Source organism: Cololabis saira, chromosome 5 (assembly GCF_033807715.1).
Source record: "Cololabis saira isolate AMF1-May2022 chromosome 5, fColSai1.1, whole genome shotgun sequence".
Lineage (NCBI taxonomy): Eukaryota > Metazoa > Chordata > Actinopteri > Beloniformes > Belonidae > Cololabis > Cololabis saira.
The window spans coordinates 25,659,963-25,674,878 of NC_084591.1; the positions used below are offsets into that span (position 1 = coordinate 25,659,963).

The 14,916-nt window shown below is 38.2% G+C and overlaps 2 protein-coding genes across 5 annotated transcripts in view; both read right to left on the reverse strand.

Annotated features, from left to right (window-relative positions):
- bicd1a (bicaudal D homolog 1a) overlaps positions 1-1,847 on the reverse strand; it is a 37,040-nt gene extending 35,193 nt beyond the window's left edge. For all 4 annotated transcript variants that reach the window (XM_061721356.1, XM_061721358.1, XM_061721360.1 and 1 more), the window contains exon 1: positions 1,317-1,847. In XM_061721356.1, the coding sequence (XP_061577340.1) occupies positions 1,317-1,532 (216 nt within the window). In that variant the 5' untranslated portion in view covers positions 1,533-1,847. The remainder of the gene's footprint in view (positions 1-1,316) is intronic.
- A 3,062-nt stretch (positions 1,848-4,909) lies between these two features.
- Positions 4,910-7,219, reverse strand: LOC133444676 (intestine-specific homeobox-like). Its single transcript, XM_061722548.1, has 5 exons — positions 6,857-7,219; positions 6,715-6,771; positions 6,440-6,588; positions 5,428-5,541; positions 4,910-5,334 (listed from the first exon to the last, which is right to left on the reverse strand). Exons 1-5 carry the CDS (start codon positions 7,059-7,061, stop codon positions 5,173-5,175), a joined length of 687 nt encoding a protein of 228 aa, XP_061578532.1. The 5' UTR covers positions 7,062-7,219; the 3' UTR covers positions 4,910-5,172.
- Between the last annotated feature and the right edge of the window lie 7,697 nt (positions 7,220-14,916).

Consider the following 14,916-nt stretch of genomic DNA (forward strand, 5'->3'; position numbering starts at 1 on the left):
TGCTGTTCTCAACCTCAAAAGCTAACAGAGAGTGAGGCCCAAACAAAAGTCAAATTGTGGAATTAAAGCAGACAGGTACAGCTCGTGTAGATAAAACCACACATGCAAAATTCTAAGAGCTGATATCTATCTATAGTGCAGGGTAAATATACATTTCTAATGATCCTATTGTTGACTAATTCAGTGACTCACTATTAATAAAGGTCTCATATAAATCCCTAGACTAACTTATGGGCAGGTGTCTGGTATTGCATGTATTAAAAAGAAAAAGAACCAGTGAACATGAACAATAAATAACACATTTCTCCCAATTTCATTATCACATTTAATAAAAGATTGTAATCTGATGACAAATTTACACTTTTTTAATTCTTATTTGTAATTTTTAAGCCTTGCCTTTCAGCCTGCAGACATCTTTCATAAACGATCAACCACAGACTGCTGATTTGAGATAACACTCTATTGTATAATGACAAGACTTGGAAAGCTGAAAAATATTTTTTACATGTGCACACAGGCACAACCCGCCTTCAGCTGCTTTTTCTCCTGGTCTTTTGAGATTGCCATAACCTTGAACCAGGAAGCCCTGTCAGCATCAGCATCTTGTTACTATATAAAGATCCATGTGTGCATTAATGTGTAAATGTATAAGCCCCCCACCCCCCATCCCCCCAGCATTCATTATTTAATATTCAGGCTGGGTCCCACAGCACTTTTCTCTGCTGCACATATATAATGTAGGCTATGTTCATTTTGGCAGAGAAATTAGACTGTAAACTGCAAACTTGGATCCTTACATACTTCTTACATGCGACTCTTGTTACCGCCCTTGGTATCTTTATGAAAATGCTTTTTGGATCAATGAACAACAGAGCCACCACACAGACTCCAGTGAACAGGTCTGAAGACAGAAATAGACTATGCTTTGGCAAAATATCAATGGCTCCCAGCAGAGTTACCTAAAAGTAAGGACTTTTTTTTTCCAGGGAATAATTGTTGACAGGGAAGGACATGCACAAGTGTGGAGGTGGAGAGTTCCTGAGCTTGCGACACAGACTGTCTCCACTGCTGCTGCCATTTTCACTGCATCTAACAGCATCTAATATTCAAATAGACACACATTCCAGCTGAATTATCTTCAACTATATTGTATTTCAGTAAATGCTTTTTTGATCATTCTTTGTTTCTTCTTGGGGGAAACCCTTTTCCACTCCCCACCACCCTCTGTTGCTCCAAACATGAGAAGACACAGACACATGTAATCAAAGTGGGCGCAGCTGATGGGGCGCATCCCTGTGCGCCCCCGACCTCCTTACCTCCTGCAGCTGTTCCAACTCCTTCCGGAGAGCCTCCTGCTCGCCCTCCAGCTCCGCATACTTGTGCTTGAGCGCCTGGTTCTCCTCCAGGACGGCCAGCCCGCACTCTGCAGCGCGGATCTTCTCCCGGTTGGCCTCGGCCAGCTCCTGCGTGAGCCTGTCCACCTCGGCCCGGTACTGGTCCACCGACTCCGCGCATCCTCCGTCGGCGGCCATCGCCCCTTCTTCCGCAGGCGTCTCTGCGAGCCCCCCCACCCCCCTATGGATGTGCTGTCCGCCTCAGTCCGCCTCTGCCTCTCCAGCGTCCCGGACAGAAAGAGGCGGGCGGAGGCTGCGGGATGCTGAGTATCCGCCCCCCCTCTCTCTCTGAGAGCCAGAGCCAGAGGACCGAATCACCCCAGAGAAATTACAACATCCCCACTGTCATGGTTGTCTATGTACCCAGATAAGAGTATCCGAGGATGCCATGATGACAAACCAAACCTTCTGCTGAGAAATCCGGCTAGAGTTGTTGCTTGTATGGCACACAAGAAAACAGACCGGTCATTTCTGCTTATTCACGGGTGCAAGTGCGCCATCTGCTGGTCTATCTATCTATCTATCTATCTATCTATCTATCTATCTATCTATCTATCTATCTATCTATCTATCTATCTATCTATCTATCTATCTATGAATGAATGGGAAAATGTGTACATATATATATATATATATATATATATATATATATATATATATATATATGTATATATACATACGTTTTTAAGATGGTGAGACAAACAAAAGCGAAACAATGAGGTTTGTCTGGATGATTAAACCCTAGTGTGTGTGTGTTTTCCTGTCTTTTTCACTCTGGGCTGAGTGGAACATGTATATTGTTGAATGGTCTTTTTCCCTTGTGTGACAGCAGCACACAAATTAGAAGTTACTTTTTACATTGACTGAACATTTATCAAATTTTATTATTATTTTTTTTGTTTTCTTGTCTTGCTTGTTTTGTCCGGTTGTTGTGTTATTGTTGTCTTGTGGGATCGCTACAGGGTGGGTGGGGGGACGGGTGATTTAAAGGTTTTTGCTATATAATATTTATTTTATTTTTATTTATCCTTTATTTATCCAGGAAAGTCCCATTGAGATACAATATCTCTTCTGCCAGGGAGTCCTGGTCAAGATGGCAGCAGAAAAATAAATTCAGTTTCATATAAAAGAAAATACATAAAAGGACAAGTAACTTTACAAAAAATAAAAACATATCAAAACAAGAAACAAACAAACATAAAACATATTTGCACATAATTGCGTGCATAATTTTTCAATTTAATTGTATGCATCAACAAAATAATAAAAAAAACAGTTGATCACAAAAAAGAAGTTACTTTTTAAAAGTTTAAGATAATGTTTTTTTTTCTCCAAATCTTAAAAGTCCATATTTTATTCCCAACAGAACATAAACAACATATAAGATGTTGAAACAGAGACATTTTATCATTTCATTGAAAATATTAGCATATTTTGAATTTGATAGCAGCAACACATCTCAAAATAGACAGAAAAGTAGTTTATCATTGTGTAGTATTGTCTTTTAACAGCTGTCGATAAACGTCTGGGAGTGAGCTACTTTTTCTGAGGTTTGAGGTCACCTACAGAATGTCGCTGTAAACAAGTTCTTTGAGGTCATTTTCTATTTTCTCCCACTCAGTTTGCATTTTAGCTTTTATTTTCCATAAATTAAAAAGTGAATGTACTATGTCCTGAGTTGTTGTCATTGATCTGAGGTCATATTTACCTAATTTCAGCCAATACAAATATTTCTTCATCACTGTTATAATAAATGCTCATAATCCACAGATAACCCATAGGTAATACCCTCTCCGAGATATCAGGAGGAGTGATGAGCAACAACTTACCCCCCTGCACCCACCCTTTTTGGATGTGGAGTCTACAGGTGGATGCTGAGTGGGGAGCAGCAAGCTCGGCAGCCTTGCATAAGTTTGCAACAGAGAGATGGCGACAGCTTTTGTCCTTAACACAAACCTGTGAACTTCGTGAGTGTTGTTGGAATGTAGAGGGATGTGTGTGAGAGCAATATGTTGCTCAAGATGCCTCCCTGGAGCAGCTTGAAGGGGTAATCACATTTTAAGAACCTATGAGGAACCTATGAAATTGATCATATATTACACACAAAACAGAATGAAGAAAAAAAAATCTCAACGTCAAGCTCAATAGTAAAACCCAACACTTTCATTTATGCAAACAAAAATGATTCAATAAAATATTGTCTGCTACTGGAACAGTCATTTTGGACAATTTTCTCCATTGAGTATTTATTGATAACGCCTCGCTTAGAATCTTCAATAGTGACTTTGTAAGAGAGTATCTTTATTGAGTCTTTTATGGCACTGTTGGCTCATAATAGCCCTTATGAAAAGAATCTCTCTAATACGTAACCTTGTTGTCTTTATTGAGGACCTTCCTAGCTCAAATATCAAAAAGCTTTCAGAGTAAATGATGAAAAGAAAGACGAAACAAAGAGGGACACATAAAAAGTGTTAAATCAGACATAATGCGCAACATTAACAAGCAAACATCTGACGAAAAACTTTGACTGTATCCATTCCTGAGGTATTTTTATTGTAACGATCAGCATATGTCTTTCAAAGCCTTTAACTGGAGGAATTTCATGTACAACTAAAAGAAAGGCAACTATATCCCAGTCTGTAATCATAACAGCAAACCCACTTTGTAATAAAATGATAGTTATACAAGTGTGGTCAAGGTTTTGTCTTGCTCTCCACTAACTATTTTAGTCCTGTGTAATTCCACCCATGCATCCAGCAATAAAATTTATCACACATGCAATAATTACAGATATGACAGAGGTGAAAAGTTTAACCGTTCTCAGAACCCTCTAATCAGCACAGCCAAATAAGTCACTAAACCAATGTTGAATAGGCTTGTTACTTTATCTTACTTCGTAAATATTTAAAAACTGTCGTACAATATGTCGCTCTTCTTCCAAAAAGCACAGATGTGAGCTTTTTGCACGACTATTAAAAGAGACAGCTTGTGAGGAGGAAAAAGGATTGGAAAAGTGAAAAGGGTGAAAGTCATATAATGTACTTCCAGTAGCCCACAGTGTAAAACTGATTTACGAATCACAATGCATTTAGATATTACAAAGCACAGATTTTTTTCTCTCTCTCTCTTTTCGTATTGAAGTCACCGTTCTTTACACACCTCCACAGCTCTGAGACACAGCAATATCATTAACTCATGTGTCCCCTTTGAACTGGTCTGACAAGTCCTGCAAATCACCCTGCTGACCTGCAAATAACCTCAGCTTACGAGCCCAAATTAAGATAAGAAGAGGTTGTCAGAATGTCAAACAGATGAAAAGTTCAGGGAAGGCGCTGTATCTTATCTTTGACAAGGAAGTGTGGTGTCATGAAAAAAAACATCACAATGCTCTGCTACACCACAGCACTGCACTGACACAGCTGTCTGCTGAGAGACATGTAGCCTGCACACTTTGATTTGATTTGAAATACATCAGTACAGGTTTACCTCATGGTCTGATCAATGAAAACCACAGATTTACATTCAGAAGTCAACTTTATTTGTGAATAAAAAAAAAAGAAAGAAGAAAAGCCTCAGTAGGTGACACTGAGCTTGATCTCAATTTCTTCATGGAACTCACAATGTAACATGTATTGGAAATTAGATAGACTAGTTATTACATTTCAAAGATTACAGCATCTTTCAACACACACTCAGACTCACAGTCATTTTTGTTATCACATTTGATAAAAATAAGACTTTAAAAGAATTCTGTCAACATTGCAAGATAACAACAGTGCTATCGTTCTGTCCTCAGTGTGTCAAAACAGAGAGTCCTGTGACTTGGGGAGTGTGTGTCGGTCAGCACAGCCTGTGTTGGTGTGAATCTGAAGCAGAGGCCCGATCGAAAAGGTTTAGGTAAGCAGCATGGCAGCCAGCACGCCGCATGCAGCGGGGGCTCCTGTCAGAGCAAAGAGAGCGTGCAGGAACACCATCACCACATGTTCACCCGTGATTTTCCAATGTAATCACCTTTGAGTATATGTATTATTACCTTGTGATAAAGCAGATGATGACTGGTTGAATGCAAGGACTGCCTGCTCATCATATCTATTTCTTTGAGGGTTTCAGTTTTCCTCCACTTGGCCCTGCGGTTCTGGAACCAGATCTGAGGCAAAAACAGCACATAATGAACTTTAAATGTTTAACAAACTAGAATACCACTATGTGAATTGTTGATTATTTCTTTAATGTTTCTCCCTAAACATTGAAAATAAGCCAAAACTGTAAAGTGTACAAAACGTCATGAACAGTGAGTATCAAATTGTAACACTGGGTTTAAAAAGAGATACTGAGGATTATAAAAGTTCAGATTTGTCTTTTAGTTTGTCAATAATTCAAAATGTACGGTAATCAAAATGGTTAACCCTTTAATTGCTGATATATAAAATAATTCACAGAAACCCCCCCTTTTCAAGGGTTTATTATATATATTTTTTTAGAATTGCTTTGTTGTATAAAACTTTTTTTTAATTGTTTTGATTATGAGGATTAAGCAGAGGTCTCAGAAAAGCACATAAATACAATACATCAGGCATTAAGGGATTAATTATGACAACAGTGAAAAACCAAATCTTATTAATCTTATCTTGCCTAACAATATCATCCTAAGGGTAATTTATTTTTCAAGCATCTGTTCAAAGACCATTACTGTTGTTTTACTGACAACTGTTTAGTAAAATAAATCCATTATCAAGAGGCATTTACCTTACTTTGGGTCACAATATTGACAATATATATTGGCAAAAAAAAAAATCAATAAATAAGTTGCAAAATTATGGCAAAGTTAGTTCTTGGCTCTTTTTCATTCTTAGTTTGTCCTAATGCAATCAAATAGAATTGCGGTGAGGATTATCCAAGAAGATAACAAACTTTTCCTCTGTTTATGGCAGCATGATTGAATGTTCCCGGTCAATGATGGCTGTGTATTTATTTGATATTATAGAAATATGCAACTCTGATACGAAATCAAAAACCAGAAGAGTGACCAGCATGTGTCCTATTACCTGTATGCGTCCCTCGGAGAGCTGCAGGCGTGAGGCTAGCTCATCTCTGGTGTCCACATTGGGGTAGTGAGTCTTTAGGAAAACTGCCTCAAGCTCCTGCACTTGAAACGGTGTGAAAGCTACCCTGGTTTGCCTCTTCTTTGTCTGTCCTGTAAAGAAACAACTGTCTCTTTCATCTTTACTGTTATCACCATGTCAACATTATGCATTATGCGCATTATGCTTAAACAAGTTATTACAGATTAAAAGTTCCTTTCAACAAATGCAACACTCACTCTTCCAGTTCATGACAGATTTTGGAAACTCTTCAATTAGTCTAAATTGTGGAGTATCTGTTAACAAAGAGAACATTTTTTAAATAAATTCATATATACATGCAAAGATTGTTTTCTTTTTTCACAACACTTAAAAACTTACCTGTGTGTGAGTTCTGGTTGGTCAGTTGGTTGTTTTCTATTATGACAGACCAGTTTCGAAGAACTCTATGCTCCTCTCTGACACTCGTGGGCTTTCTGAGAATTTCGTCAATTGAATGAGAAATGTTTTTGTTTGACTGAGTTTCCCTCCCTTGATCCATGTCAGTTCGCTCTCCTGTCCACATTTCCAGTAGCTTCGCCGGCATCAGAACATCCTTAATTATACGTCCAGGTGGAATCAAGATAGCTGCCAGTATTCAGTTTCAAAGACTCCACATATCACTCGTTGTCTGTCAAATTTCGTCACAGAGACAGTAAACTCTTGTTTCAGTCTACTCTCTGTGGATAATGACATGGGGGCCTCCTCCCTCTCCTGTCAACCTATGTTTGACCTGTATCACATGGCCTTCGTGGAGGAGGAGCGACTGAGACTGGGCAGTGGTGTACTTCTAGGAAAACTCAACATCCATTCTCAGTGTCACAAAATACATATGTGAGCTCAGTGTAAACACGTGGTCTGATTTCACCAGCTATACGTGTATCATTCATCTCTCTCCAAGTTCAATAGAACTCTTTCATGTTTTCACTGGGGATGTTTTGTGTTTTCTTCGTGGAACCAGCAAAAACCAGCTTGTTTGACACTTAGGTAATATTCAACTATAAAACACAGTTAACTTGTAGTTTATCTCTCTTATCACCTGATTTATAATACAGCTAATTTTTATTGCTTTGGCCTTAAGGTGGCCTCTCACACATCAGCTGCCTCCCTCCCGGTGGAAACCGTGGAAACACTGGGAACCCTGTTGTCTCAGTTGACTCCATTAGACATATGAGGGGGATGAGGGTTTGTCTCCATCTAGTGGACTGGGTTCTCAGTGGAGTCAGTGATGATTTTTCTGAAGCTAAAGATGCGGGAAGCCTCCATTTGTTTTGTATAAATACCTTTGGAGCACAATTATTTGATGTGGAAGGAGGCTTTCTGCTCCATCTAATGAGCCCAGATATTATCTTTAAGCTTTTAGGATTCTAAAATTGAAAAAACGGTCATGCGTTAGAGGGGTGTCGGACTCCAGTCCTCGAGGGCCGGTGTCCCTGCAGGTTTGAGATGTTTCCCTGCTTCATTGCACCATGATACAAGTCAGTGGCGTCAATTGAGTCGAAGCTAAGGTATGGCAAGGTTTTGAGTCACAGAACTTCACTAGAATATCAATCAACACGTCCAGCGAATACTCATCACAGAAGTCTATGGAGCTTATCTGTGTGGTCAAGAAAATTGGAACTTTTTCAAATGCAGTCTCACTCACTGCAAAAACTAAAAAAAAAAAGTAATATTTGTCTTATTTCTAGTTAAAATGTCTCATTTTTAGCCAAAAAATCTTTTTACACTTAAAACAAGAGTCATTACCAGAAAAATAACTTATTTGACCATTTTCACCTGTTTCAAGTAAATTTTCACTTGAAATAAGTAGAAAAATCTGCCAGTGGAACAAGATTTATCTTCTCATTACAAGCAAAAAAATCTTGTTCCCCTGGCAGATTTTTCCACTTATTTTAAGTGAAAATCTACTTGAAACAGGTGAAAATGGTTGTTTTTGAGTCTTATTTTCTTAAATAAGAAATAGAAATAAGACAAATATTCTTAAGATTTTGAGTTTTTACAGTGTAAAATAACTAGTGAAATCGATCATGTTGTTCTGATTTGCATTTGTAGTTATTCTATATGTATTGAGTAATAGAATAATCAATACAAATAGACAAAGTAATTCCATAAATGTATTTAAAAAACAAACATTTACATTTTCCCTTGAAGCCAAGGTGTGGCGGCTGCCATACCTTGCCATACCCAATTGACGCTCCTGATACAAGTGACTGTGTCACCAACAGAACTATCCAGACTTTGATGACAAGCTGGTGATGATGATTAATTAGAATCAGGTGTGTTAAAGCAGTGAAACATCTAAAACATGCTGGACACCGGCCCTTCTGGGATTCAGTTTGACACCTGTGAGGGATACACACACACACACACACACACACACACACACACACACACACACACACACACACACACACACACACACACACACACACACACACACACACACACACACACAAAAAGTGTGTCCCAAAGAATGAACCCAAAGTTAAATTGATTATTTACAGTATTTATCACACCACCTCTATTATTCCTAATATGGGGTCAATTTAGCTCTTTAAATCAGGTGAAAAACTAAATTTAATGGTGATACTTAAAAAAAGCGCATGTCAATAGGTGCTGACATCCATATCCAAATCCTGAGGGTTCTAGGAGCAGAGAAGGGTAGAGAATCTCTTTTTGGTCAAAAAATATGCTTGAAAATCTTTGAGAAGTTAATAACAATGTTTATTAAAGTTGGATTCTCATAATTGTGTCTATTACCTGCACGAGAAAATAAGTGATTTAAATAATCTGGTGGAAGTATTCTCATGTAAAGGGTAAACAACTCATGCTGGAATTTTGGGTGTGATGGGTGATCCCGCATCAAGAATATATAGCCATGTGGGTGAGGGGTCACAATAGAAAATGCCACTACAATCTTTCCTTATGTTAACTTCGTTCGGAGATCAGCATTTGTGAGCTCAGAAGCATCTGGAATGCTGAGTGGAACATGTATATTGTTAGATAAATGAGTATTTCAGATTTGAAAGAAATGGAGCTGTATAGAGCTAAATACCAAGACAATTTAAATGTGATGAGTAAGGATCTTGTTGTGATGGATAACTAACAAATGATTTGGTGATATTTTATTATAATAATATGAATTATTACAATGGTAATAATCAATCAATATATTAAGGAAATAATATTTAAAATATTTTATATAAGTTAAAGTCTTTATTTATTATATGAACAATGAATGCAAGAGAGACTTTTTTTTGGTATCAGCAGTCTTGAAATAAAAAAAGTATGAACTCCTACCCCTTGAACTCAATACTATAGAAGTTAAATAAACTAATCGTAAGAATTAGTTTAGTTGTATAAATATATGTTTTGGTATACCTGAGTATAAATGAGCGGATACCTGAGGGAATATTGCCATGTGCAGTTATATGTCAATGTATATAAACATTATTTAGTCCTTGTATTCATCTATACATAAAACCCTATATTATTTACAATGTGAATTTATATACACCTGTTTACAATCGTATTCATTACAAGCATTCTTACTCACAGATATTTCTACATGCATTATTAAAGCATACATATACACACATACTTTTGACTGTCCATATATGCATAGATACACACATGTCCACATTCATACATCCACAACCATACAAATCCAGTCCCCCAACCAAGCCTCCACCCCCCCGTGACAGAACAAGAACAGGACCAGGAAGTATCCTGTCCCCCTGTTGGCCAGCACAAGACACAGCACCAACAACACAGCAACACCCGAGAGCAAGCTCAGACACTCCCCACCATCCTCCCGTCAGCCACAGAGACATCCCCATCCCACAACGGGAACCCCCTGCGAGCCCTGGGGCGGGTTGGGGGCGACCACCCGACCCACCCCGGTTGCGGAGAAGTCTCTACAGCGATGGTGAGCGACAGGGAGTGACGAGAGGCATCCAACCAATCCGCGGGTATTGCCACCAAGGGCCCAGACACCCATACAAGCCCCCACAAACCTCCCTCACTAAGGGTAACTGAATGCAGACCACTGAGGGAACATACACCCCATCTATAGCCTGCATTCATACATATGCAGATAAACATGCATATATATACACATATATACACATACACATACCCATATGTACACCTATAAACATATATACACATATATACACATATATACAGTACTCGAGTTGAGGGGGGATGAGGGGGGAGGGCATCCCCCCTGAAATAAAAACGGTCAAAATCATCCCCCCTGTAAAACTGCCATCCCCCCTTTCCATCCCTTATGTCATTTCATCAATGATTTTGGTATTATTGCTATTTCAACATTTCGAGTCATCACCAGAAAAATAACACCAGAAAAATAACTTTTTTGACAATTTTCACCTGTTTCAAGTCAATTTTCACTTGAAATTAGTAGGAAAAATCTGCCAATGGGACAAGATTTATCTTCTCATTACAAGCAATAAAATCTTGTTCCACATGCAGATTTTTCTACTTATTTTAAGTGAAAATCTACTTGAAACAGGTGAAAATTGTTGTTTTTTTCCAGTGATGAGTCTTGTTTTAAGTGTAATGAGATTTTTTTACTAAAATGAGACATTTTAACTAGAAATAAGACAAATATTCTTGTTAAGATTTTGAGTTTATGCAGTGATCCATTTTACTTATCCTGTGAAGGACAGAGGCATATTGATAATTTCAGAAAACTGTTTTTTATTGTTGTGTTTTGATGTATTTGATGTAAGCCCAGTGGATATTTAAAGCTTACAGAAGGCTGCATTTAACTGCTGCTATGTCATTCCTGCAGTATTTCTGCAGGTGTTTTGGTCAGTGCTATTATTTGTAATATATTATATTATTTGTAATCAGCACAAATTATCTGTCCCCATATGATAAAATCCACCATCCCCCCTGATTTTTTTTTACAACTCCAGTACTGCATATATATACATACACATACCCATATGTACACCTAGAAACATATAGAAATATTAACATATACACATATACAGTACACATACCCACATGTACACATATAAACATAGACACTTATAAACATATAGACATATACACATACCCATATGTACACACATTAAAACATATACCGGTACATATACACATCCCCACATGTACACATATAAACATATAGAAATATACACATACCCACATGTACACATAAACGAGTACACATATAAACATATACACATACCCACATATAAACGTATAGACATATAGACATACCCATATGTACACATATAGACATATAGACATATACACGTACCCATAAATACCCTTAGACATATAAAACACATACATGTGCCTGTGAGTTGATCTTCAAAAACTGACAAGTCTTGCTTCTGACCAAATTAGAGGTCTTTAAAATCAAACCAAAAAATGGTTTGGCCATCTATAAACACACGCATTTGAGCATACCTCAGTTCACGCACACATATTTGTACCTTCAGCCACCCATATTCCTGTATTTTGTGAAAATTACCTCCTTATATTTCTTTTTAAATTGTATTAAATTTTGACTTTGTTTTAGCTCCTCCTTTAGCTTGTTCCATAGTTTTACACCATGAATTGAAATACAAAAGCTCTTTCTTATTGTACATATGCTATGAATCCTTAAGTTTAAATGACACTTAAATTATATCCCTCTTCTCTTTCAAAAAACATTTTCTCTGTGCTCAGTTAATCATTTATTAGATGTTTTAAACATAATTTGAGCAATTTTAATATTCACCAGATTTTAAGAATTCTGCTCGTATAGATAGATATGTAACTTCAACTAATGACTGCGAGACTAAGATTAAATGCTATGCAAGGGCACACAAAAAGTAACAAAGCTGTTCTGATTCCCTGAGTTTTGCTACCTGACATGTGATGGATCCTTAAATGCAGCGTACAGTCACAAGCACACAAAGCTGAACTTATGCTATCTCAGGGCTGCAACTATGGCTACTCTTACCAGTTAAAAGCTGCATGTGAACTTAATTTCCTTGAACTATTCTGTTGAATTTTTAAAAAATCTAAGCACTCATTCCCTACAACTGAACCAGTCATAAAAGACCAGACACATGGTGTCTCGTGGTTTTCTAATTTACTTGGCTTTGTGACCTTTTCTTACAGTGTTGGAAATTAAACAGAATTAAGATTAAGCTGAATTTAAATGAACTCATTCATTGGATGTACAGTATATCAGAACATGTAGGGAAAATGAAAACTAGCCCAAACAGCAAAGGATATACTGTACACCTGCTTTATAAACAGTGACATGTAAGACCACTCTACTTAGTTTACCCAAAACTAGATCAGTGGTATTTGCACATTGTCACATAATTTCATTGTGCTTGGCTTTACCTCAGGGAATAAAGATGAGGAAATTTTGAAATTACTGAACTAATACTGCCCCACAGACCTGTGAGAGACAACTGCATAAGTATGCATTGTGAGTGCTCTATTCCTTTATTTTTTACTCCATCCACACATGAAAATCGGTCAACCACTCTTTTACCTTGCAAGTAGTCCATATAGGCTTGTAGTTTATTTTGTAAATTGTCTCTTGGAACAGCTGGTTTGCCAAAGATAGTGTAGGCCAGAGCCTGCCTCTATTATAATTACTTCACAAGGAGCAGTTTGCAGCAATTACTGGTCATGCCCAGTCCAGACATGTTCTATCAGCATCTTTGGCTGTGAATGAAGAGGCGGCACCTCCTTCACTGTCGGCCTCCTCCAGGATGGGAATGGAGGGCCATTAGCATGCAGGCGCTGAACCAATGTTAATGGAGCTGCCCCCTAAAAGCAACGGTGTAAAATTGCTAATATAAGCTGAGCTACAAGCTGATGTGGACTCATCTTAATTTATATAGCACCAATAATAATGACAAACATCATCTAAAGGCTCTTCAGCAATACAGTTCAACTCATTTCCAATTAGTCAATGTAGTGATCCAGGCCTGGTTTAGGACACCTGGAGTCACGGACAGTGAGGTCACACCTGGGGAGGAATGGCCTTCGGAAGCCCTACAAAGATACACATCTTATCCATAAACAAACCAAAGAAGAATTTCAGAGATTCCTTAAAAGCAGCACGAGTAGAATCCACATCAACCTCTCCCTGAACCGCCTGTTAAAAGCACCAGGCGAAGACTTGTGCCCCATCAGGGCCTGACACAACCAGGAACAAAGGACTCAATAGTCGTAAAAGTCATCGCTTTGAGAGAAACCAGAACAATTCACATCCTGTCAGGCCTTACGCAGCTCTGACAGAAAACTTTAAGAATGGAATGTGTGAATGAACTTAACAAACTTTCAATGTGATTTCCCATTCTTTAAAATTAAAGTGTATGTCTCCAGTTCAGCAGCATGGGTGAACTATTTTGTTGTTGTTCGTACTATGCCTTTTTAAATGATATCAGGTCCTTTATTATAATAAGTATATATAAGTCACAGGACCAATGTAACCAGATGCCTTATGTGTGTTCGTCAAGATATAGTATGCATGAAAACCAATAATACATATATATATACACATATATATATATAATGCGTCCAAGTATAGAACTCAATCTATCATTTGTATAAACTGAAATCTATAAGGTTCTTTTCCTTTCTTTTATCTTAACAAGTTAAGGTAAGGAGGAGACTTTAGATGAGAGGCGTTAACTCCAGTACCTTAGCAGCTCATGATTGGGTGAAGAGAATACTTGACCCCCCCATGGACTCTGACCGCCCCTAGGGACAAAACTAGGGTGCTTGAACTGTTTTGTTAGAATAGAAAACAAGAAGAGAGTAGAATGGAGTAGAGACAGAGTTGAGATTGTTAATATTCCTTTGGCTCCTTTAGCCGTCTTTTCTTTTCCAGAGTCATTTTCCTCTGCATCTTTGAGTCTTTGAGTTTGATTAGCTTTATCCTTTCCTGGAGCTTGAAATCCTCCCTTATTTTTGTGGTAATTCATTTTTGATTTTTTTTACTTTTGTATCATTAAGAAAACTGAGTAGTATTCTCCACAGAGAAGCTTTGGTTTTCTTATACTTTTAAGTCAAGTCCGAGTTTTTCCATTTTTGGGGTTTCCTTTTGGTTCGTAATGTGGTCATACCGCAAAAACGACAATTCTGGCTCTACACTCGTATGGCCAACGAGATTCTCCCAGCATCATCACCCTTCAACCACGCCAGGCTATACTGTACAATAGCCAAACCAGCCGAGATGAACCAGAGCGCCGTCGACCTGCTGGCAGGCCGACCTCAGCATCCTGAGGAGCGTCCATCGGGCCCCGGATCATCCCACCGAGGCCGGCTGTTCGTCTACTTGGCAGAATTCCACTTCGGCTCAACCGGTCTACGGCTCGGTAAGGAAGGTCATCTGGAGTGCGTTGGTGTCTCTTTCA

What these genes read in the sequence shown, in the direction of transcription:
- LOC133444676 (XM_061722548.1), bottom strand. Translation starts at nt 7,061, where the DNA reads ATGCCGGCGAAGCTACTGGAAATGTGGACAGGAGAGCGAACTGACATG. An exon ending in TCTCCGAGGGACGCATACAG is followed by an intron (nt 5,542 to 6,439) that starts GTAATAGGACAC and finishes TTTTTGCCTCAG; the next exon opens with ATCTGGTTCCAGAACCGCAG. An exon ending in ATCATCTGCTTTATCACAAG is followed by an intron (nt 5,335 to 5,427) that starts GTAATAATACAT and finishes TTGCTCTGACAG; the next exon opens with GAGCCCCCGCTGCATGCGGC.